The sequence below is a fragment of the Leptopilina heterotoma genome, unplaced genomic scaffold (genome assembly GCF_015476425.1).
Source record: "Leptopilina heterotoma isolate Lh14 unplaced genomic scaffold, ASM1547642v1 Lhet_180, whole genome shotgun sequence".
Lineage (NCBI taxonomy): Eukaryota > Metazoa > Arthropoda > Insecta > Hymenoptera > Figitidae > Leptopilina > Leptopilina heterotoma.
In genome coordinates, this window is record NW_025110897.1 from 649,273 (window position 1) to 669,852 (window position 20,580).

The 20,580-nt window shown below is 30.9% G+C and overlaps 1 protein-coding gene across 1 annotated transcript; it reads left to right on the forward strand.

Annotated features, from left to right (window-relative positions):
- Positions 1-500: 500 nt before the first annotated feature.
- Positions 501-10,242, forward strand: LOC122500028. Its single transcript, XM_043608708.1, has 2 exons — positions 501-818; positions 7,829-10,242. Exon 2 carries the CDS (start codon positions 7,954-7,956, stop codon positions 9,289-9,291), a length of 1,338 nt encoding a protein of 445 aa, XP_043464643.1. The 5' UTR covers positions 501-818; positions 7,829-7,953; the 3' UTR covers positions 9,292-10,242.
- Positions 10,243-20,580: the final 10,338 nt, after the last annotated feature.

Consider the following 20,580-nt stretch of genomic DNA (forward strand, 5'->3'; position numbering starts at 1 on the left):
ACCTAAAAATTTCAAAAAAAATCTTTTTGTATTCAAAATGTAAGTATTTTGATAAACGTTGTCTTCCCTAACAGGGAAGGTGACATAAATGTAGTGCGCAGCTCTAGATGTCATAGAAAACTACTGCGCATCCATTTAACATTTACTTTGCCATGCAAATTTTCTGCAAATTTGCTCTGCAAACTTGCCACCAAACAGACATTTTGGTATTTACCGCAAGTTTGCTGCAAATTTGACAGGCAAGTTTTCGAATTTGGCTTTGAAAACTTACCGCAAATTTTCAGAAAATGATTGTGCTATGTGGGATGCGTTACCGTGACAACCTGCAGGCAGGCAGTAGGAGCTGTGCTAGCGCCTTCAGATGTCAAAATTTTTAAAAAAATTTGAAATCGATATATCTTTTTTCCATTTTAACCAAATCATTTAATTCTTTTTGGAAAAAATTCAGCATACAAAAAAGAAAAAATTGTTTTTATTATTGTGACGTAGTAACTCCGTCAAATACATTTTCTTGTTATTTTGAATTTATAATTTTTACGTGTAACTTCGACTTCGAGTTTATGGGAGATGAAAACTCCCCTTTACGATTCGCTCGCGCGAATTAAAATGTAGCAGACGACAGAAAGAAGAGAGTTGAATTTTGGTTGTCGTAGTAGTGACAAGTGAGGAGATTTGTTAAGAGATTTATATTGAATTTATGTAAAGAGAAAGAAAATAAGTGAGGTTGAATAAATAAGAGTTGAAAAGTTTGTGTGACATATTAAAAATTTTAATAGTCCTATAAAGACGAAAGGATTGATAAATCAACAATAAGACAAGTAAGTAGAGTTTTACTAAAAAGGTCGTGTCTCTGAAATTAGATTTTCCCTTTTCTAATTTTCCCAACGGAATCTCCTTTGAGATTGTTAATTTTGACTAGTGAGAAGTATTGACAAATTATTATTATTAATTACTGATTCTCTGTATTATTGTTTTTGTTAGTTTTTCGACAAATAAAACTAACTGGCGTCTGACATGCCATGTTCGGTGTTAAATTTGATTTTTGACGACTAAGGGAATTAATAAAATACTTGGGATTTTGTATATTTTCTAAATTTATTATTAAAAGAACCGTCATAAAATTTGGCGCCCAACGTGGGGCCCATTTGTTGGGAAATTTACGAGACACGACCAGAAATTATTCTATGAAACTTGACTTGTGAATTTTTGACTTGAAATTATTTTTGTGACATGTATTTTTGATTGGACTTGGGAGAGGAGAAGAATTTATATGTATTTCTATATGTGACTTGGGAGAGGAGGAGATTTACATGTAAATTGTTCTTTTTGTTGTATTTGACTTGGGAGAGGAGGAGATAATTGTGTAAAATAAAACATTTTTACACTTGAGAATTTTTGTTGACGGCATGGCGAAAGACGCCATAACCTCAATTTAGACATTTTTTTTTTGAAGTTGAATATTTCATGTAATTCCTGGACGATTTCAATAATTTTAATTTTGTTAGTATCAGTGAATTTTTCTTTATTTTTCGCGAGCAATAAACAATTTTTGTCATTATTATTTAAATAATTAACCAACACGTGCTTGGTGTTGAATAAATTATAATAGTCACGTGACATATAGCGCATGCGCGTAGTGATAATTTTTCGCATCATTTTTCAAATTCATTCTCGTTCATAGAAATTGGCAGTCATTGGAAAATTTAGACTAGAGAAATTATTGCGCATGACAGAAATTAGTCACGTAGACTCGAAAACATCACTCATACAGAAATTGACAAGAGAAATTTGACTTGGGAAAGGAGATGAAAATTTCTGTCGCGAGACTGTGAAAATTTTAAAAGGGACCAGGGCCGTATTAAATGGGAGACGTGCCCCCTTTTTGTTAGTAATTAACAAATTTTCAAAATTTTTATCCTTTTTTTGAGTTTGATGAAGAATAAAATTAATTAAATAAATTATTGAATAATATCAGGACTGTATATAGTGTGTGTTAGGCCCTAAAAATTAATTTTTATATTTAATGTTTGAAAATTTTTTTTTCAAAATTTTTCTAAATTAAATTGAAATTAATTTATTTTGATTTGTGATAAAGCCTGTAAATTTAAAATTGCCCTAATTTAAAATCGACTAGGGTAATAAAACATTTTTTTTGACATTTGAAATTGTTTAAATTATTTTTTTTTACAATTGAAATGGCTCACGCTATAGAGAAGATGATAGATTATAAAGAAAGAATGGCAATACTTTTAGATAGTCCCGAGATAAGAGATATCTGGACATCTATTATTGCCATGCCAGTAGGACAAATAGTGACAATGTTACTTGCAAAACAATTGTCGATTGCAGGAACATTAGAAGTGTTGAGAGAAAGATTGTTCCGAATTGAATTAAGAACAATTTTTACAGATGAATTAGACATTCCTTTTTGCCAAGAATATGACTGTGGGAATTCAAGTAAAATTTTCCTTCTTGAAGCGTATACACCACCCAAGAAGGAAGAAATTCCCAATGTTTGCCAGACAAGGGGTACAGGAGTGACAAGTGATAGTGGTGAGGAAATTGACAGCCCTAAAATTATGAATTTAGGTAATTTGGGTGAAATTGACAAAAATCAAGAAACGTTAGCAAGGAGGGGGGAGAATAGTTTAATGTACAATAGACAAAGTCCCTTAAGTATGAGTCATACACCAGTAATGACTACAGCTAGTATCCCTACTACCTCGATTTTGACAACGACTTCCCATACACTTTCTTCACCAATTACTACAACGGTCATGACTACACCCCAGCCAATTATTTCGGCTACAATGGCACCAAATGTCATTAGTTTACAACAATCGGTTTCAAGACTCAGTATTAGTCCCGAAATTAGACAATTTATTAAATTAAAAAAACAAATGACTAATACTCTTATACCTATCGATGAGAATAATGTCTACATGGGATTAGGAAATAATTTTGAATGGCCACCAAATGATATGAACCCTCAATTAAAAAGAGAAAAAGTCCAACATTATTATCAAAATCAGAATTTTGAAAATAATGACAAGATAGATGTTTCTCAACCCATTCAAAATAAAACAAGAGAAAGCAAATGTGATAGAAATATTCCTCAACCAGTACAGACAAATAAAAAAATTCTGTCCAAGGGGGGAATATCAAACAACGACAGTGATAGCGAAAATGACTCTGACAAACCCGACAAATTTTTGACTAGGGAGAAAAAGATTTCTCAAAACAAAGATAAGTACAAACGACGAACTAATAAAAAATATAAAGAAAAGAATGTACGAAGGACATTATTTACGGATTCATCAAGTGACTCTGACTCGGACATTTCTAGTGCATCGTCGTTAAAATCAGACAAAAGTATAGCAATTAATAGGTCAAAAACAATTAAAACGTTAATTAATTGGGATATTAAATTTTCGGGAGATGACAATGCTGACCCTGAAGATTTCCTCAACAGACTAGAAGATTGCAAAGATTGTATGGTAATTGACGACGATGACTTAGTGCATTCAATTCCCAGTATTTTAAAAGGACAAGCAAGTCGTTGGTATAGGACTATCAGACGAGAAATCGACACATGGAAGATGTTCAAGAGAGCTTTTCGACGTGAATTTTTAACAACAGTTGACGACGACGAGGTAATTGATGAACTCAGGGCTAGAACACAAGCAAAAGGAGAAAAGATTTCTTCATATTTGACAAGTTTAAGACTAATAATGGGACATTTAAAGAGACCATTATCAGTCAAGCAACAAGTTAAAATTGCTTACAAAGGCCTTACGCCTACTTACCGCAGACAAGTTGACTCATCGAGTTTAGAATCACTGACTAAACTAGAAAAAAATTTACGACAATTTGAAAAAGTTAAAGACTTGGACGACAGATATGTTCCCCCACCATCGAAAGACAAAATGCGTTTTCCAGCCGCTGCATTCCATGGTACCAAGAAGGACGATAAGACACATGGGACCAATAAAAATGAAAAGAAAGTAGCAGCAATAGAAGACGAGGGAGTTGTCGAGACAAGTGAAGGAGAGAAGAAAAGTAAGAAGAAGAACGAAAAGAAGAAAAAGGACAAGAAGACAAAAGGGAAGAAGAAAGTTGAGAAAACTGACGAAAAAGTCGACGCTCTCAACCAAATGACCTCCACCACCAATGTGACACCAACACCAACTCCAAATCCAGCCATGTTGTACGCAGCGATGATGGCAGGAAAATGGAAGAAGAAGCAGCAAAATAACAACTTCGTTAATACTGCTGCAGGTCAAACTGGTCCAACAAATAATGCAAGTGCACCAACCCCTTTTTATGGTGCATGTTTTTCTTGTCAGTCAGTGGGACATAGGGTGTCAGAATGTCCTTTAAAAATATGTTATGTGTGCCAACAGCCAGGGCATATCGCGACACATTGCCCTAACAGAGTAAAGCAGACAGAAATTTGTCTAGTTTGTAAAACTCCTGGGGTAAATTTCTTGACTTGCCCAAATTGTATTAATGTGAGAAACGCTTTGGGAAACGGCCCATGGGGGGCGCAGTCGCTGCCTGTACCCCCCACCAACCCCCCTCAGACCCAATAATTACTATTTCTTTTGACAAAGAAAAAGTTACAGTAATTGGGAAAAATAGGGATAAATTAGACAAAATTAAAGGTTTAAATTCATTCCCTATTAATGAAGGTGCAACATGCAGTTGGGACACGGGTGACGAGATAGTAGACGACAAGAGTGGAGAGGTACCACTCATTTGGAAAGAGGATAAAATAGGAACTGAAGAATTAAATGAGAAAAACTCATTCAAACTATTGACATGGGATGAAGGAGAGAGTAAGAATGAGAAAAACTCATTTAATTTTTCATTTAGGGATATGGAGACTAAGAGTGGGGATAGTAATCGACTTTATAAGCGGAGTTTAATTGAGGGGATGAATGATACTGATAAAGGATCAGTATCAATGTTCCAAGGGAGGGGAGAGGTTGTGAAGGGCACAACTGACCCATACCTTGATATTGACCAGGATGTAGACGGAAGCCGACTGGAAAATCGATATTTCTTTCGAATGCACATCGGCAACAATTCTTATGAGGCACTATTTGACCCTGGAGCGATGATATCTGTGATCAGCGACAGAGTGGCAGAGCCATATAGGAACCGACTACAGCCATGCAATACCTCAATAAGGAGTGCGATTGGTGGCAAGACAGAGACAGCAGGGTTGTTAAAACTGAATATAACAGTTGACGGACATTCAAAACAGTTTGACGTTAAAGTTCTTAGTTCAGTTACACAAGACATCATTCTGGGCATCGACTTTTGTAAAGCTTGGAATATGGAAGTTCAACTTGGACCTGGTCTCTGGAGAGTATTTGATGGTGATTGGCATGTATTCTGTGTCAAAGATGTTATCGAGGGCGAGGAAGAAATTTATGCTGAATGTGCTGGTATCTCTGCGTTGACGGACCAACAAAAAGATATTATTCAAGACCTGGTGAGAAAATTGGTACTACCACCATCGGAAGAACTACCAATGACCAACTTGACTGAACATCACATCAGGGTAACTGACGAAACCCCTGTCCAACACAGACAAAGACGTATGTCGCCGATAATGATTACTTGGTCACAGAAAAATACAGCAGAATTGTATAAGAAAAAAGTAATCGAGCCATCATGCAGCAATTGGAGGACAGCTCCAGTTTTGACGCCTAGAGGGAATGGTGACTTTCGACAATGTTTGGACTTCAGAGACGTTAATAAGGTCACAATAAAGGACATGTACCCATTGCCGACCATTGACTCTATTTTGGACAAATTGAGAAAAGCCAGATATATCTCAAAAATTGACTTGACGCTAGACGCTAAACACCGAAATGGCGTTCCTAATAAAACATTATTTTTAAAGAGTGTACACTACTTTTAACTTATACAAAGCAATATTTCTATAGTTTAGACATCATGGAACAAGATTATCACAATAAAAATTTCAGTTTTTGGGATTTTCAATGTTTTTTCAAACAATGAAATAGTCAATTTTTACCACTTTTCACCAAATGGCGTTCCACTTTTTTTCAATTTTTACACAGTAAAACTCATATTTTTTATTTAAAAAATAAATTTACATACAAAGCATTATAATATAATAATGTAATAAGTAAAAAATAAATATAAATAATTAATAAATAAAATTTAATAATTATTAATAATAACAAAAGTGGAACGCCATTTGTTAAAAAGTGTTAAAAATCGACTATTTCAACGTTCAAAGAAACATTGAAAATCTCAAAAACTGAAATTTTCATTGTGATAATCTTGTTCCCTGATGTCTAAACTATAGAAATATTGCTTTGTAGTAGTAAAAAGTAGTGTACACTCTTTAAAAATAAAGTTTTATTAGGAACGCCATTTCGGTGTTTTTGCCAGTCTGGGCCTCGGCGCGTGGAACGCCATTTGGAACGCCCCGCCAGTGAAGTGGTTAAACCAAGTTCCAGATGCATTATCAAGAATGACTGAAGATGACGAAATGATTGACGCTTTTGAGACGATTGAGGATCAATGGTACATCAGACGACGGGAAATGATCAGAAAATTTCCAAACAGATTTCCTGGTTGGAGAATTGAAAATGACCTTTTATACCGTCATCGTAGTGATCCTTTACTCCTCCCTATTATTGGTGATGAAGACGGATGGAAACTGGTTGTGCCAGATGAACATAGACTAAGGGTGTTAGACGATGCTCATTCTATTCCATCTGTGGGACACTTAGGAGTGGAGAAGACTTATGACAGGGTTGCAAGGGAATACTATTGGCCAGGAATCTGGAATGACGTACACAAGTTTGTCACTCATTGTGTAAAATGTCAATTACATAAAGTATCTCAAGCTGGACCTGTAGGAATGATGGGACAGAGAATAGTAGAGAAACCATGGGCAGTAGTTGCAGCTGACACGATGGAATTTCCACCAAGTAAAAGTAAATGCAAATATCTTGTTGTTTTTCAAGACCTGTTTTCGAGATGGATCGAACTAAAGCCATTAAGATCTGCAGATGGGAAATCAGTGACTAAGGCCTTCGAAGAATTAATCCTCTTCAGATGGGAAACTCCAGACTTCCTCTTGACTGACAATGGGAAGGAATATGATAACAAAACTCTCAAAGAAACACTTGAGGAATATGGGGTAAAGCATATTACTACACCACCTTACCACCCTCAAGCTAATCCGGTAGAAAGAAGCAATCGGATTTTGAAGACAATGATATCAACATTCATTGGAAATGATCATCGTGACTGGGATTTGCATATCCATGAATTTCGACATGCAGTCAACACTGCAACCCAAACTGCTACGAAAACATCCCCAGCATTCTTAAACTTTGGTCGACATCCTCGACCAGTGAAAAGTTTAAAACGAGAAGTTGAGAGTAGAGACAAAGTACATAGAATTTCACCTGAAGTATGGATTGACAGGGTTAAAAGACTTGACGCATTACGTGACTTAGTAACAAAATTTATTGACAAGGAGAAAAATAGACAAACTGAGTATTATAATAAAAATCGACATGAAGTGGACTTTAAAATTGGTGATTTAGTACTTAGAAAATCTCATAAATTATCGAGTGGGGCCCAAAAATTTGCAACAAAATTAGCTCCGAAATTTGAAGGCCCATTTGAAATTATTAAGCAATTATCTCCTTCAGTTTTTATATTACGTACTCAAGATAGTCGCAGAAATCCTAAAATCCATGTTACAGACCTAAAGAAATACTCACCTAATTAAATTAATTGCAATTTTTATTAATTATTTAATTATTTTTAGGCTCTGACTATTTTTGACTTGGGTGGAGTTGTGACGTAATCCTGGCAGAGAAGGTTAGATCTATAGACAAAGGGAAGAGGAGGAGACAAGTAAATTTTCAATTTCGGCCATATTCCAATCAAGCAATGATGTCACGACGAGGTTTAATGAGAAGAAGTTCTTCATCTAAACATCGACCTACTGAGGAATTTAAAATGCCGGAGGGTTATTCATCGTCACCATCTTTGTTAGACTTCCCAGTACATGACTCGGGGAATGGAAGGTCATTAGGCACTATACCTCATCGGCCTCACGACAACCCAGGAAAATTGAAGGAAGTGGAAATCAGTGGACTAGAAATTGTTGACCCAATCCAATTACCGAAAGCGACTATGGAGGACACCGTTTTAAAACGACAAGAGGGTGAAAGTTGGGAAGAATTTGGAAGTCGACTTGCAGTTGATGAACTTGACAGATTCGTCAAATTTCAAGACCCTAAATCTTCGGTTGCAGTGGAAAAATTGAAAGAGAAACAATCCGAGAAAATTAAGTTACGGAATCCAGTACTTAGAAAGGAAGACATAGTACATCCAACTGACGATGACGAAATTGAACACCCTAGACCAATTACACCACCTGGTCCTCCAAATAGACCTGGGATGGACATGTTGACGACACGAGTGAGAGGAGTTGGAGAAAAGACTTTTCCTCAAGGACAATACGAGGCTCTACCAAGGAAAACGACCGGGACCCTGTTTAACGACTTGGAATCAATTCCGACTGACCCTACTATTGATCCACCTCCTCGAGTATGCAACAACTGTTGGAGAAAGGGGCATAACCGTTCCAAATGTCCAAAACCTGTCACAGAAGCACATTGCGAAAACTGTGGAAGGAAATACCAAACAGTAGCCACATGTCCCCGCTGTGCTAAAGGATATCGGAAGTTCCTGTTAGCACAAGCCCAGGGAAATTCGAATAAGGAGAAACTCTCACCGAAAGGAGACAAGGAAGAAGAAGAAGTGGAAAGACGTCCAACAACGTTTCGACGACAAGGAAACCCTCTATTACCTACCATGTGGAAAGCAGAAATAAATTCCAGTGTGGATAAGGATGGTCATGATTCCCATGGAAAGGCGTGGAACATTCCGAAGACACCTTCGCCACCAATGACTAGACGCCCGATTTTATTTACTTCTGGAAAGAAATCAAAGGAGGAGGAAGCTGCTGAGGATCGGAAAAGATCAGACGATCTTGAATTGACCAGGGAAGATGACAAAATTTCTAAATCATCTTGTAGTGACAATGATGACCTGCCACCTCCATATGAGTCGACTAGGGAACAAGCGATACCTTTAGTAAAAGCGATCCAAGAAGTGACTATAGCAATGAGAGGTTTGCCCAGCGAAACGATTAACTTAGCGATTCAACAGTTAATCAAGGAACGACAAATGGAACTGGAGGAAAGAGTACACAAGAAATAAGTGAGATGTTTTGTTAAAGACAATAAGTTTAATCAAGACCTTGATATTTTTTTTTAAATTAAAATTAAGTTTTTTTTTTTATTTGAACATTTTGAGAATTATTGAGATATTATTTTATTTTGTATTTTTACGTCGGATAAATGACGAGTGAATTATAGTAGTATTATATTTTTTTTTTGTGTGTGTAAGACTTAAACCAAAGAGTTAGTTCAAGTCTTAGTGGGGAGTTTTGTGACGTAGTAACTCCGTCAAATACATTTTCTTGTTATTTTGAATTTATAATTTTTACGTGTAACTTCGACTTCGAGTTTATGGGAGATGAAAACTCCCCTTTACGATTCGCTCGCGCGAATTAAAATGTAGCAGACGACAGAAAGAAGAGAGTTGAATTTTGGTTGTCGTAGTAGTGACAAGTGAGGAGATTTGTTAAGAGATTTATATTGAATTTATGTAAAGAGAAAGAAAATAAGTGAGGTTGAATAAATAAGAGTTGAAAAGTTTGTGTGACATATTAAAAATTTTAATAGTCCTATAAAGACGAAAGGATTGATAAATCAACAATAAGACAAGTAAGTAGAGTTTTACTAAAAAGGTCGTGTCTCTGAAATTAGATTTTCCCTTTTCTAATTTTCCCAACGGAATCTCCTTTGAGATTGTTAATTTTGACTAGTGAGAAGTATTGACAAATTATTATTATTAATTACTGATTCTCTGTATTATTGTTTTTGTTAGTTTTTCGACAAATAAAACTAACTGGCGTCTGACATGCCATGTTCGGTGTTAAATTTGATTTTTGACGACTAAGGGAATTAATAAAATACTTGGGATTTTGTATATTTTCTAAATTTATTATTAAAAGAACCGTCATATTATGTTTATACAAAATTTTTATAAACAAAAAGTTATTAAAAAATAATTGAATAACTTTTGAACGACCAAACGATATTGAATAAGGCAAACACTAAACAAATCTTCGGTGTGGTTTTTTTAAGATTCCAAAAAAAATCGTGCATCGTGATCATTCAATTTCGTTTGGTCGTTCAAAAGTTATTCAATTATTCAAATAAAGAATTATGTGGAAAGTATAATTCCGAAGAGCTTTCCTCACAATTTAGACAACGTTATAAAAAGTGGAGTAGTATTGCTAAGTACCCAAAAAGCCAGCATAATTAGAGAAACTACAAAAGCAATAATTCACAAGAAGTTGAGCACCGATAAAGACATAGTCGAGGATGTGGCTAAGTTGTTGTGTCAGAAGATTCCTGCATTGAAGGGAAAGTTTGGATTGAAACATGTAGGCATAAACATAAAAACTATAAATATATGAATACAATTATTAATATTACGGAATAACGCAGTAATTCATGTTTCTAGGAAGAAGTACTCACGAAAATGAACGAATGCATTAAAAACCATGCTCGGTATGCAAGAAAAAAAGATGCAGAAGACATTAGCATACAAATCTTGTGTACTGAGATGGAGAAGGAAGTGAATAGTGTTGGAGCAAAATCAATTAATGTAAAAAAATTAAAACAATTGTTGGAGAAGACACGAAATAAAAGAGGCCTCGAAAGAAATAAGAAATCAACGTCTTACATATTTACTACGTATCCAGCTCTGCGAATACAAGAATTGGTAAAGTATTTTCGAACATGACAAACTAAATTTATTAGATTCACTTCTTTTAAACAAAAAAAATAATAACAGGGTTGACACAAAAATTTAATTTTACTTCTCTCTGATTCTAGAAAATATTTTGATTCATTCTAAAAATTATTATGTACTCAAAAAAATGTTCAATCAATCAGTAGTTTCATTTAAAATAAATATTTAATCATTATTATTTTCCCAAAAGAATTTTTAAAAATTGCAAATCCAAACCTGTAATTTAATAACTCATAAGAATGTTGTTACATACTCCAAATTCTTCAAAATTATTTTCATCATTTCAATTAAATTCTTATTTTTAAAAGTTAGTTACTAAACTTCTTTTTCAAATCAATTATTCTTAATAATTTCCGACAAAGTTATTTGAGAATTTTAAAATCTATTTATTTACAATTCAATTTTATAGAATTTTGATTATTCGAAAATGCTTCAATTAAATACATATGAAAAAATAAAAACTTGAAATAATTTCAAAAATGACTAATTAAACTTTCAAAAAAATTAGTTGAACAGAATTTTTAATTAAAAGTATGCAAAATTCATATTTTTAAAGAATTTAATTTAAACCTTTTCAAATTTTAAGTATTTCTAAAAATTGCAATTAATTGTAATTTCTCAAAAATTCAACTAGTATCTAAAACTTTAACTGAAATTAAATTTTAAATACATTTTTAATAGAAAATTCTTCGAAAATTCCATTGTTTAAATTCGAAAATAAAAAATGTATATGTAATAATTGAATGTTTCTTTAAATTGATTTCCTATAAATAATATTATTAAGAAATTTTCAAATAATTAAATTCTTTCGACGAATTTTAATAGAATTTTTTAAGAATAATTGAATTCTTTTGGCGAATTCAATTAAAATTATATTAAATAATTGAAATTCTATAATGAGTTTCATTTATGAAAATAATTATATTATTGCGAAAAATTTTATAAAAGAATGTTAAACATTGATTTCTTTATAGCTGTTCAGAATTTGAATTGAATTAAGTTATGTTCTATTAAAAAAAGTTTTATTCATGTTTCTTAGTGCGAAGATTAATAATTAAAATTTTTATTAGTTAATTTAAAAAAAGATACACACTAAAATTTTTTAATAAAATTGAATTTTCCCAAAATTTATTTAAAAATTCTAAAAAATAAGATTTTTAAAATTTTTTAATTCTATTGTTTCAAGATAACTGAATTTTTGTAAACAAATAATTGAAAAATTTTGAAATAATTAAAATTTCTTTACATTCTATTAAAAATATTCAAATTCTTTTAAAGAATTTTATTTAAATTTTTCGACAATAATCAAGGGAACTTATTGCAGAATTTCAATTATTTTTAATACAATTTTAATCGAATTCCTCGAAAAATGTAATTATTCTTAAAATTTTTATTAATATTCGTCGAAAAAATTCAATTATTTTTAAAAGTAATAAAATTAGAGCTGTGCAAAATTCGAACCGAACCGAGTTTTGTTCGGTATTGGGGCGCCGAATGTGATTCTCCAATAGCTTGGAAATGTATTTCTTTTCTTTAATTTAAAAAATTGCATATTCAGCATAAAAATAATCTGTCACAAATAAGTGCAAGTGTTCCTAACCTTAAAATAGTATATTTCTGAACTTCACTTATTTAGTAAAACAAGTATGTTATAATTACAGAGTTTATTATAAGGTAATTGTAAATTTAGCCGGCAAATAGTGTTAGTTTAACCCACTGTAGTGTTAAAATCACATCGTCTGGGTTAAAAGTGTTGCGTGTTGTTTTAACACCACTTTTGGTGTTAGAATAACACTTTTTTTACATTCTCATCACATGAGAAAGTATTAGTTTTGGTCGAAAAATGACTTTCGCTAATTTCATGAAATCTTGACGTTTTGGGGTCCCCTGAGTCCGAAAATCATGGTCTAAAAAAAGTGTCTGTCTGTATGTCTGTCTTCGTGTCTGTCTGTAGACACAATGGTGTCGCCACGATAACTTTTGAAAAACTTATTGTATCAACTTGCAACTTTGCAAGTACAAAGTTACTGTTAAAATACAGATCGAGTTCGTTAGCCAGCCAGTTTCGTCGAAAACTACACAAACTACAGTACTTTCAAAATTTTGAAAACTCAATTTTTTCAAATTTCATTATTTATAACTTTTTATTACTTTAGATTAGAAAAATACGAACAACTTTTCTCTACAACATTTTTTCATCAAAAATTAATTTTTTTTTTTAAGTTTTTGGGTCAGGCTATCTTAACTGGGTTAAAATTTTTTATTGATTTTCTAATATGTTATAACTAAAATATATTCATAAAAGTTTTAACATTTTAGAAAATCATTGAAATTTTTTTTACTCAGCTGGAAAAAAAGGCCGCCATTTTCATACAAGTCGAACAAGTGAATGACTTTTACTCCCTGTCGTCTGTTATCTTAAATCGCCACTTTTGTGCCTTTGGAATAAAAAATATCTTACTTTACACGGGACTTAAAGGCTGCCTTCACGTATCTTGTTGCTTAATGTACTATTTGCTAATTTTATGAAATCTTTGCGTTTTGAGGTGCTCTGAATCCAAAAAACATTGTATGGCGATTACGTCTGTCTGTAGGTCTGTCTGTCTGTCCGACAATAATACTTTAGAAAAAATTAATTTTTTTAAAAACTTTTTTAGAATTTTTAACTTTTTGTCTCATCTTAGTGGAGGTGATTTATTTTTGCTTGTTAAAGCGATGGGTAAATTTTGGAGGATTGTTTTTATTTTCTTAGTTCAAACTTTTTTTTGAAATGCTGTGCTATTTATTATTATTTTGTTCTAATTTGGGTATCCTACCTTTGCTTTGCTTACAATTTCTAAGCAAAGAATACACGTTAATACCTGAAGTAATTCTTATACTGTTGAAAATGATCTTTACACTGAAAGAAACTTTGTTACAATATATGATAAAGCTGAAAGGAAATTTTAGTATTTTATTTTTCAAACGTAGGACATTCAGGGTTGATATCAAAGATTGATATAATTTTACGAATTGCTTTTACGGTAAATATATTCAAGAAATTGAAATTATTATTTCTTACTTTGAATTCAGAATTTTTGAATATTGATAAAAGTATACGAAAAACCAGTAGTCAGTAAATAGACGCGCCCATTCGTTATTTACTAAATTTATACGAAAATTCAGAACGATTTTTTCGTAATTTGCTAAAACTATTATATATAATATTATATTATATATATTTGCGCCCATTCGTTATTTACAAAATTTATACGAAAATTCAGAACGATTTTTTCGTAATTTTCCAAAACTATTAACAAAAAAAAGAATTACATTACATATGGTCGTGACAGCAGACGACAGAACTATACCAACAAACTCTTCGCCAAAGTTTACTCTCTTTTTTACTTAATGATAGACAACAATGGGTTTTATTTTCAACACACACATACACACAGTATCATACATAACACATTGAGAATTCACATTGGCTAACGTAATACTAACGACGAAACGCATACATAAACGCAGTGTATAAGACTTCGCATACAAATACATAATTCACGATACTGTGGAAATGTGTGAGCTCTCTTATATACTAAACAGCCAGATTATTCTGCGCTTGTGAGATAGGTGAAATTATATTTAAAAATGTTTAAAACCAAAAATAAAAATTATAATTTATTAATTAAAAATGAAGCAGTGTTTTATTTTTTGAAGAACAATTTTTATTTAACTAATTCATAGTATAATTATTAAATTTCATCATACAAATGTACTCCAGGACCGTATTTACAGGGAGACAAGAAGGGTTTCGTCTGATATACATTCTTGAAAATTACATTTTATAACTGTTATTTGTAAATTAAAATACTAGTTTAAAGTTTAAACAAATTTATAATTATTTATATTTCATATTGAAGCAGTGACAATTTTTTTAATATTAAAAGCAAATTTTTATTTTCAAAAACTAATGAAAATGATTAAAACTAAAAAACTATATTACAAGATTAAGATTTCTTTTATTTTTTAAAAAATATCAATAATTTAGTTTTTCTTAATTTTATTACATTAATTTTTTATTAATATGAATGAAATTATTTAAACAAATTAATTACAGATCGATCCAAAATTTGTTTCTTTTTAATTTTAAAAAAATTTCATTATCGTAGACTATAAATAAAATTATTGTATGTTTATATTGCAGCAGTTAAAATTTGTCTGAAATAAGACAAAGCATTTTTTTATTTTTTCTATTCATTCTGTTTATTTTATAAATAAAATAAAATTCTCTCTTATTTTAAATTTAATAATAAGTTAATTAAAAAGAAGGTAATTTATTTATTAAATTATATAATACTAATTAAATTTAAATTTTAGATAAAAAATTTTTAATTTAAGATAAATGAAAATTAATACAATAAAATTAAATAAAAACGAAATTCATTACAAAATATAAATCTAGTTATATTTTCATCAAACTTACATTTTTGACTTATACATAATATTTCTTTATCTTACATTTTATATACATTCTCAAATATTTAAGAAAACGGAAACATTTTGTTTTACATTTCGGTTGTACACTTCCATTTACATTTTTTTAATACTAAGAATGAAAGTAAAGTTTCAATATGTTTACGTAGTAATACTGTAAGTTATCACAAATTATAAAATGTATATATTATTATATTAATTACAATCACAAACTTTTATAATTATTAAAATTTTCTTTTCGTATTTTATTAATTTTAGAAACCTTTATATCTTTTAAATCATCTTAAGTTTTAAAACTTTCTAGTTTTACAATTTTTTATAACATATATTTTCTGCGGCTTTGAATGTTCATTAAGATATCGCCTTATATTTAGGTTTTAGAAGCACACATTTGCCTAAATTTTTAACATAACTAAAATAAAATCAGTCTGTTAGTTTGTTTACGTAGATATACTGTATAGTTCATCACGAATTACAAAAAGTTTATATTCTATTTTTTATGAACTTTTAAAATTAAAACCAACTTTTATTAATATAAAAATGACCGTCTCGCATTTTATTAACGTAAGAAACCTCAACATTCTTTAAATTATCCAATTTTAAAACTTCCCACTGGTACAATTCTTTATCATATATTTTATACGCTCTTAAATGTTCATTAAAATAACAATCGGGTATAGATTTCACTACGAGGAAAAACTCTTTTTCGTTTTTTAGTATTATCAAATGAACGCTACAAAATTCTTCACCTAACTCGGAAAAGGAAATTATAATACTATCTTTTTTAATTGTCATTCCATTATACTCGACCCAATTAGTTGTAGAAATATTCGATTCATTAATAACATTTAGTATTAATTTAGAATAATTTGAAATATCTGGTAATTGTTCTATTGACATCAAACGAGTACTACCAGAAACATATACTGGATAGACATGTTTTCGTAAAAAACGATAATTTAAATTCAATTGGTGTCTCAAAGCTATCGTTCTGCACACGTTAATTCGACAAATAGAGGATTTTGCAGTCGTTTTGCCTTCTCTGTGTTTTCCCTCGAATCTCATACACGTAATATTCCACAGAGGACCAATCTGTTTCATCACCGTCGGATAATGTATTAAGAAATGGTGTTTAGGTTTTAAACAGAGAGGAAATTGATCAACCAACAGTTTCAAATATTCGGAAATTTTGCATTCTAGTATTATTGGAGTATCTCTTGTGACTTTTTTACTAAAAATTATTTCAGAAATTTCTTTCAAGGACAGTAACAATTGCCAATGCTGATCATTTTCATCTACATAGCATCCGATCATAAGATTAAAATTTTTAATCAAATTTTGCATTTCTGCTGCAGACAAAATAATACATTTATTTTTTAAATGAGATTCTAAAATTTCTGGTGGTTTATTTACACTTTTTTTTGGACCATAATAAAAGCTACGTATTAAATTGTTTAATAACTCAAGAGAAAAATATTGACGTTTATAAATAAAATGGTTTAAAATTAATGCTAAATCATATCGGCAAATTCCCTCTAAGAAGTCGTGCATAACGTCAACTGCTGGATTTTGGGTAACATGAAACCCTGGTATTCGATTAAATATGCAGAATTCTTTAATACCAGAAGACTTAATTTGATTTTTATCTCCAAAAGATGAAATATAATTTTGAATGTCTCTGAATATGCAATCTTTCTCACTGAAAACTTTATTAATATCCTTGTAGTTTGTTAAACAGAATCTACAAAATTTTGTTCCTACAAAGCTTTCAATAAATCCGAATATAGAATGGAGCCCAAGATTGTCGCCAACTATTAAAGCTAATTCGAAAAATACTTTTATTTCTCCCTCAGACAATTTCAAACAAATTCCCTCCTCCTGCAAAAATTTTATCTCTTCAATTACTTTTTCAAAAATAATGTGATTTTTAAAAGTTGAACGGTCTAATGTATTAAATAAGATAAACATAAAGATATTTTCTAATTTTGATTGGTAATTTGGTGGTAGACATGGCAAACTAATATATACAGCCCCACATTTTGACACACCTTTATGACTCCCCAGCGGATTGTTCGGCTCATAATCATCAAAAAATAATATGAAGGGTAGAACAATTTTTTGCAAACCGTGTCGAGCAATTTTCGCTTGCCAGTGAGGTGTTTGAATAATATTATAAATAATTTGTGTATTTAACTTCAAGGAAGAAACATATTCCATAGTACTTGAAAACACACCGGGTATTTCAAAAAAATGCTTCAGTACTCGTCGCAGAGGAATAAATTGAGCATCAACTGACACCGACTCGCGAGTAGTACCTGTTGGTTTTGATTTGAACTCAACTCTTTCTCCGATTTTATAACTCTGGGGAAAAATAAAAGTACTTTTATTCTTGAAATGTGCGAATCTTTGACTTTCTGTTTGTATATTTTTAAAAGTTTTTTCAAAATTTTCTATAATATCTTTAATACTCGACAAATAACTTTGGTCTACACCTTGAGTTTCTAATTTACTACAAATTTGATTTCTTAAAGAATTTAATGATGATTGAAACAATTCCGATGTAGCATTAATAACAGTATTAATTCTGATTCTAGTTAAATCGTGAAAGCTGTAAAGTTGTGCCACATACTTGGTAGCTTTATCATCAACAACTGATTTTGTAGATTCTGTTATTTCTTGTGTAAGATTAACAGTGGAATTTTCATTTTCCCACATTAAGTCGTCTTCTGAAAAAGAAGAATCGGAATCACTTGTATCTGAACTGTAGTGATCTGTAAGGGAATCAAATGCAGCAGTTAAACATTCTGCTTCAACTTCTGAAGAGAGTGCTGCAAAATGTGATATTAATAAATCAGATTGGTCCTCTGAAGAGAAGGCATTTTCTACAGTTTTAGAACTGTGTTTTGCACGTCTATGTTTTAAAAAGGAGTCCAAAGAAACAAATTTTTTCTCGCAATTTAGTCCTGTACAACGAAATGTTTTTAATCCTGTATGCGTTAAACGCACATGTTTTATAAATTTTGTATTGTCTTTAAAAAGATCTTTACAAATATCACAGCTAATCATTTTGATTTTAATAAAAGTCTCGATTTTAAAATTGAAAGCTAAATTAAGAATAAAACAAATTTTTAAAGACTTTGAAAATTAAATCACGGTTGCTAAAAAAGAATAGTGCGAATGCAATGTAACTTTCAAAAATAATGCTTAATTAATTTTTAACAGAACTCAAAATCCCAGCTTTTTCAAGTTCAGTTTTTGACAGACCCACTAATTCCTTAACACATTTTATTACAGTTTCGGGAAGGACTATATCGAAACCAGCTAGTTGTAAAAATTGCCACAATCGTGACGACTGTTTTGGATATGCGCAGTCAAGTGAAAAAAAAATTTTAAATGTTAAGTCAAAAGCCTCGATGCAACTTGATACCTTATACAGCTGATTATCCAAAGCGGTGTAATATTCTTCTATTGCATCATAATCTTGACCAACAGCACACACAAATGGTTGCAGAGTTTCCTTATTTTGTGTGGCATAAATCCTTCTTTTATTGACTTCCGCTTCCAGTTCGCTGTTTTGCTAAAAAATATTACATGTTAATTTTATATTATAAATAATTTTTAAATAATATATTCCGTTTAAAGTAGTTAAATTAAACTTGAAATAAATTGAAAAGATATCGTTTTTTAAATAACATTTTAAGTCAACTCGTACAACTTAGCTTGATATTACACCTTGTTAATATTTTAATTGAAAAGTTTTATCGGAAGCATACCTTAACAAGAGTAATGAATGATAGACGAATTTCTTCAGGTGTGAATTTGGTAACGTTATTAACTTCACTTTTTTTTCTCTTACCAAAATTTCCTGAACTTATTAGGTTCTGAAGCAGGTAAAATACTACAGCATCCTTTTTTTCTGCAAATTTCTGTTATTTAGTAAATTTGAATAGCTTTTCTTAAAAAATTTATAAGTTATAAGATTTTTCTAACAGTGTTTTGGTCACATTCATTCAATAAATAAAACAATTCATTATATTTTAAACAATAAAATTAAAAATTATTCGCATTCTGTACTATAAAACTAAAAAGTAACGTTTCATTAAGCATCTGTAGAGTTCACAAAATAAAAATGTAGCAAATTGAAACACTTTTTTATCTTTCTCACCTTCTGCTAATTTCTCCAATCCTTTTATAAGGAGTCTATCCTTTAAAGTAAGTTTCGAACGATTGCTCGCAGATTTCGCCTCCAATTGATTCAATTGTGAAATGATGACACTTCTTAAAACTGGCCATCTGATTTTTAACAAATCTTTCTTTTCTGGAAAATGATATTCAAAGTCCAGCTCGAACTGTGATAAAATAAAATTCAAAAATTGTATTAATTAATAACATAATTGACCGACTATACAACACAACATTTTGATAAATTAAATACATACCATCTGCTTTGCATCGTCTGTTTTTAAAATGGGATACTTATTCAAATAATCCGAAATTGGAATTTTTTCAGCACTGAGTTGAATATTTCGAAAATTGAATGTTATCTTCCAATCTGCAACTAAACTAGCTGAGTTTATGGCATTAGTTAGATTGTTTACCGCAATTTCTACGGCGAGTTTATCTGCAAAAGTAAAACGTTATAAATTTATTGCACAATTTTTTGTGCATAATTTAAATAAAATAACATTTAGTCAAGTATTGATTAAAATGAATATTTATTTTTTGATTAAAGTAATGTTTTACCGTTTGAAGATTGTACTACTTCAGGTTTCTTTTCCAAAGAATAACTCGGAAGTTTTAGAGCTTTGTTCCTTCTTAAAATCTCAATAGTGTAATTATAATTAGACCATAGAGTACCGGTAGTTTGAACTACGCAACCATTTTCATTTTTGTACGGGCTATAATAAGTGCAAGCAGATTCTCCCGGAAAAATTTTTTCTATCAGTTTTGATAAAATAAGAAAAATCGGTCGAGAAATACTAAAAAAAATATTGTGATGTAAAGCAATTTTTTTAATATACTACTTTTAGGGTGTCCAACGAACAAGGAAGTCAGGGGATTTAAACAAAACTAAGGGACCTATTTTTAAAATGTACTTTAATGTACTATAATTATTATAATAACAAGATACGGTCAAAATAAGATAAA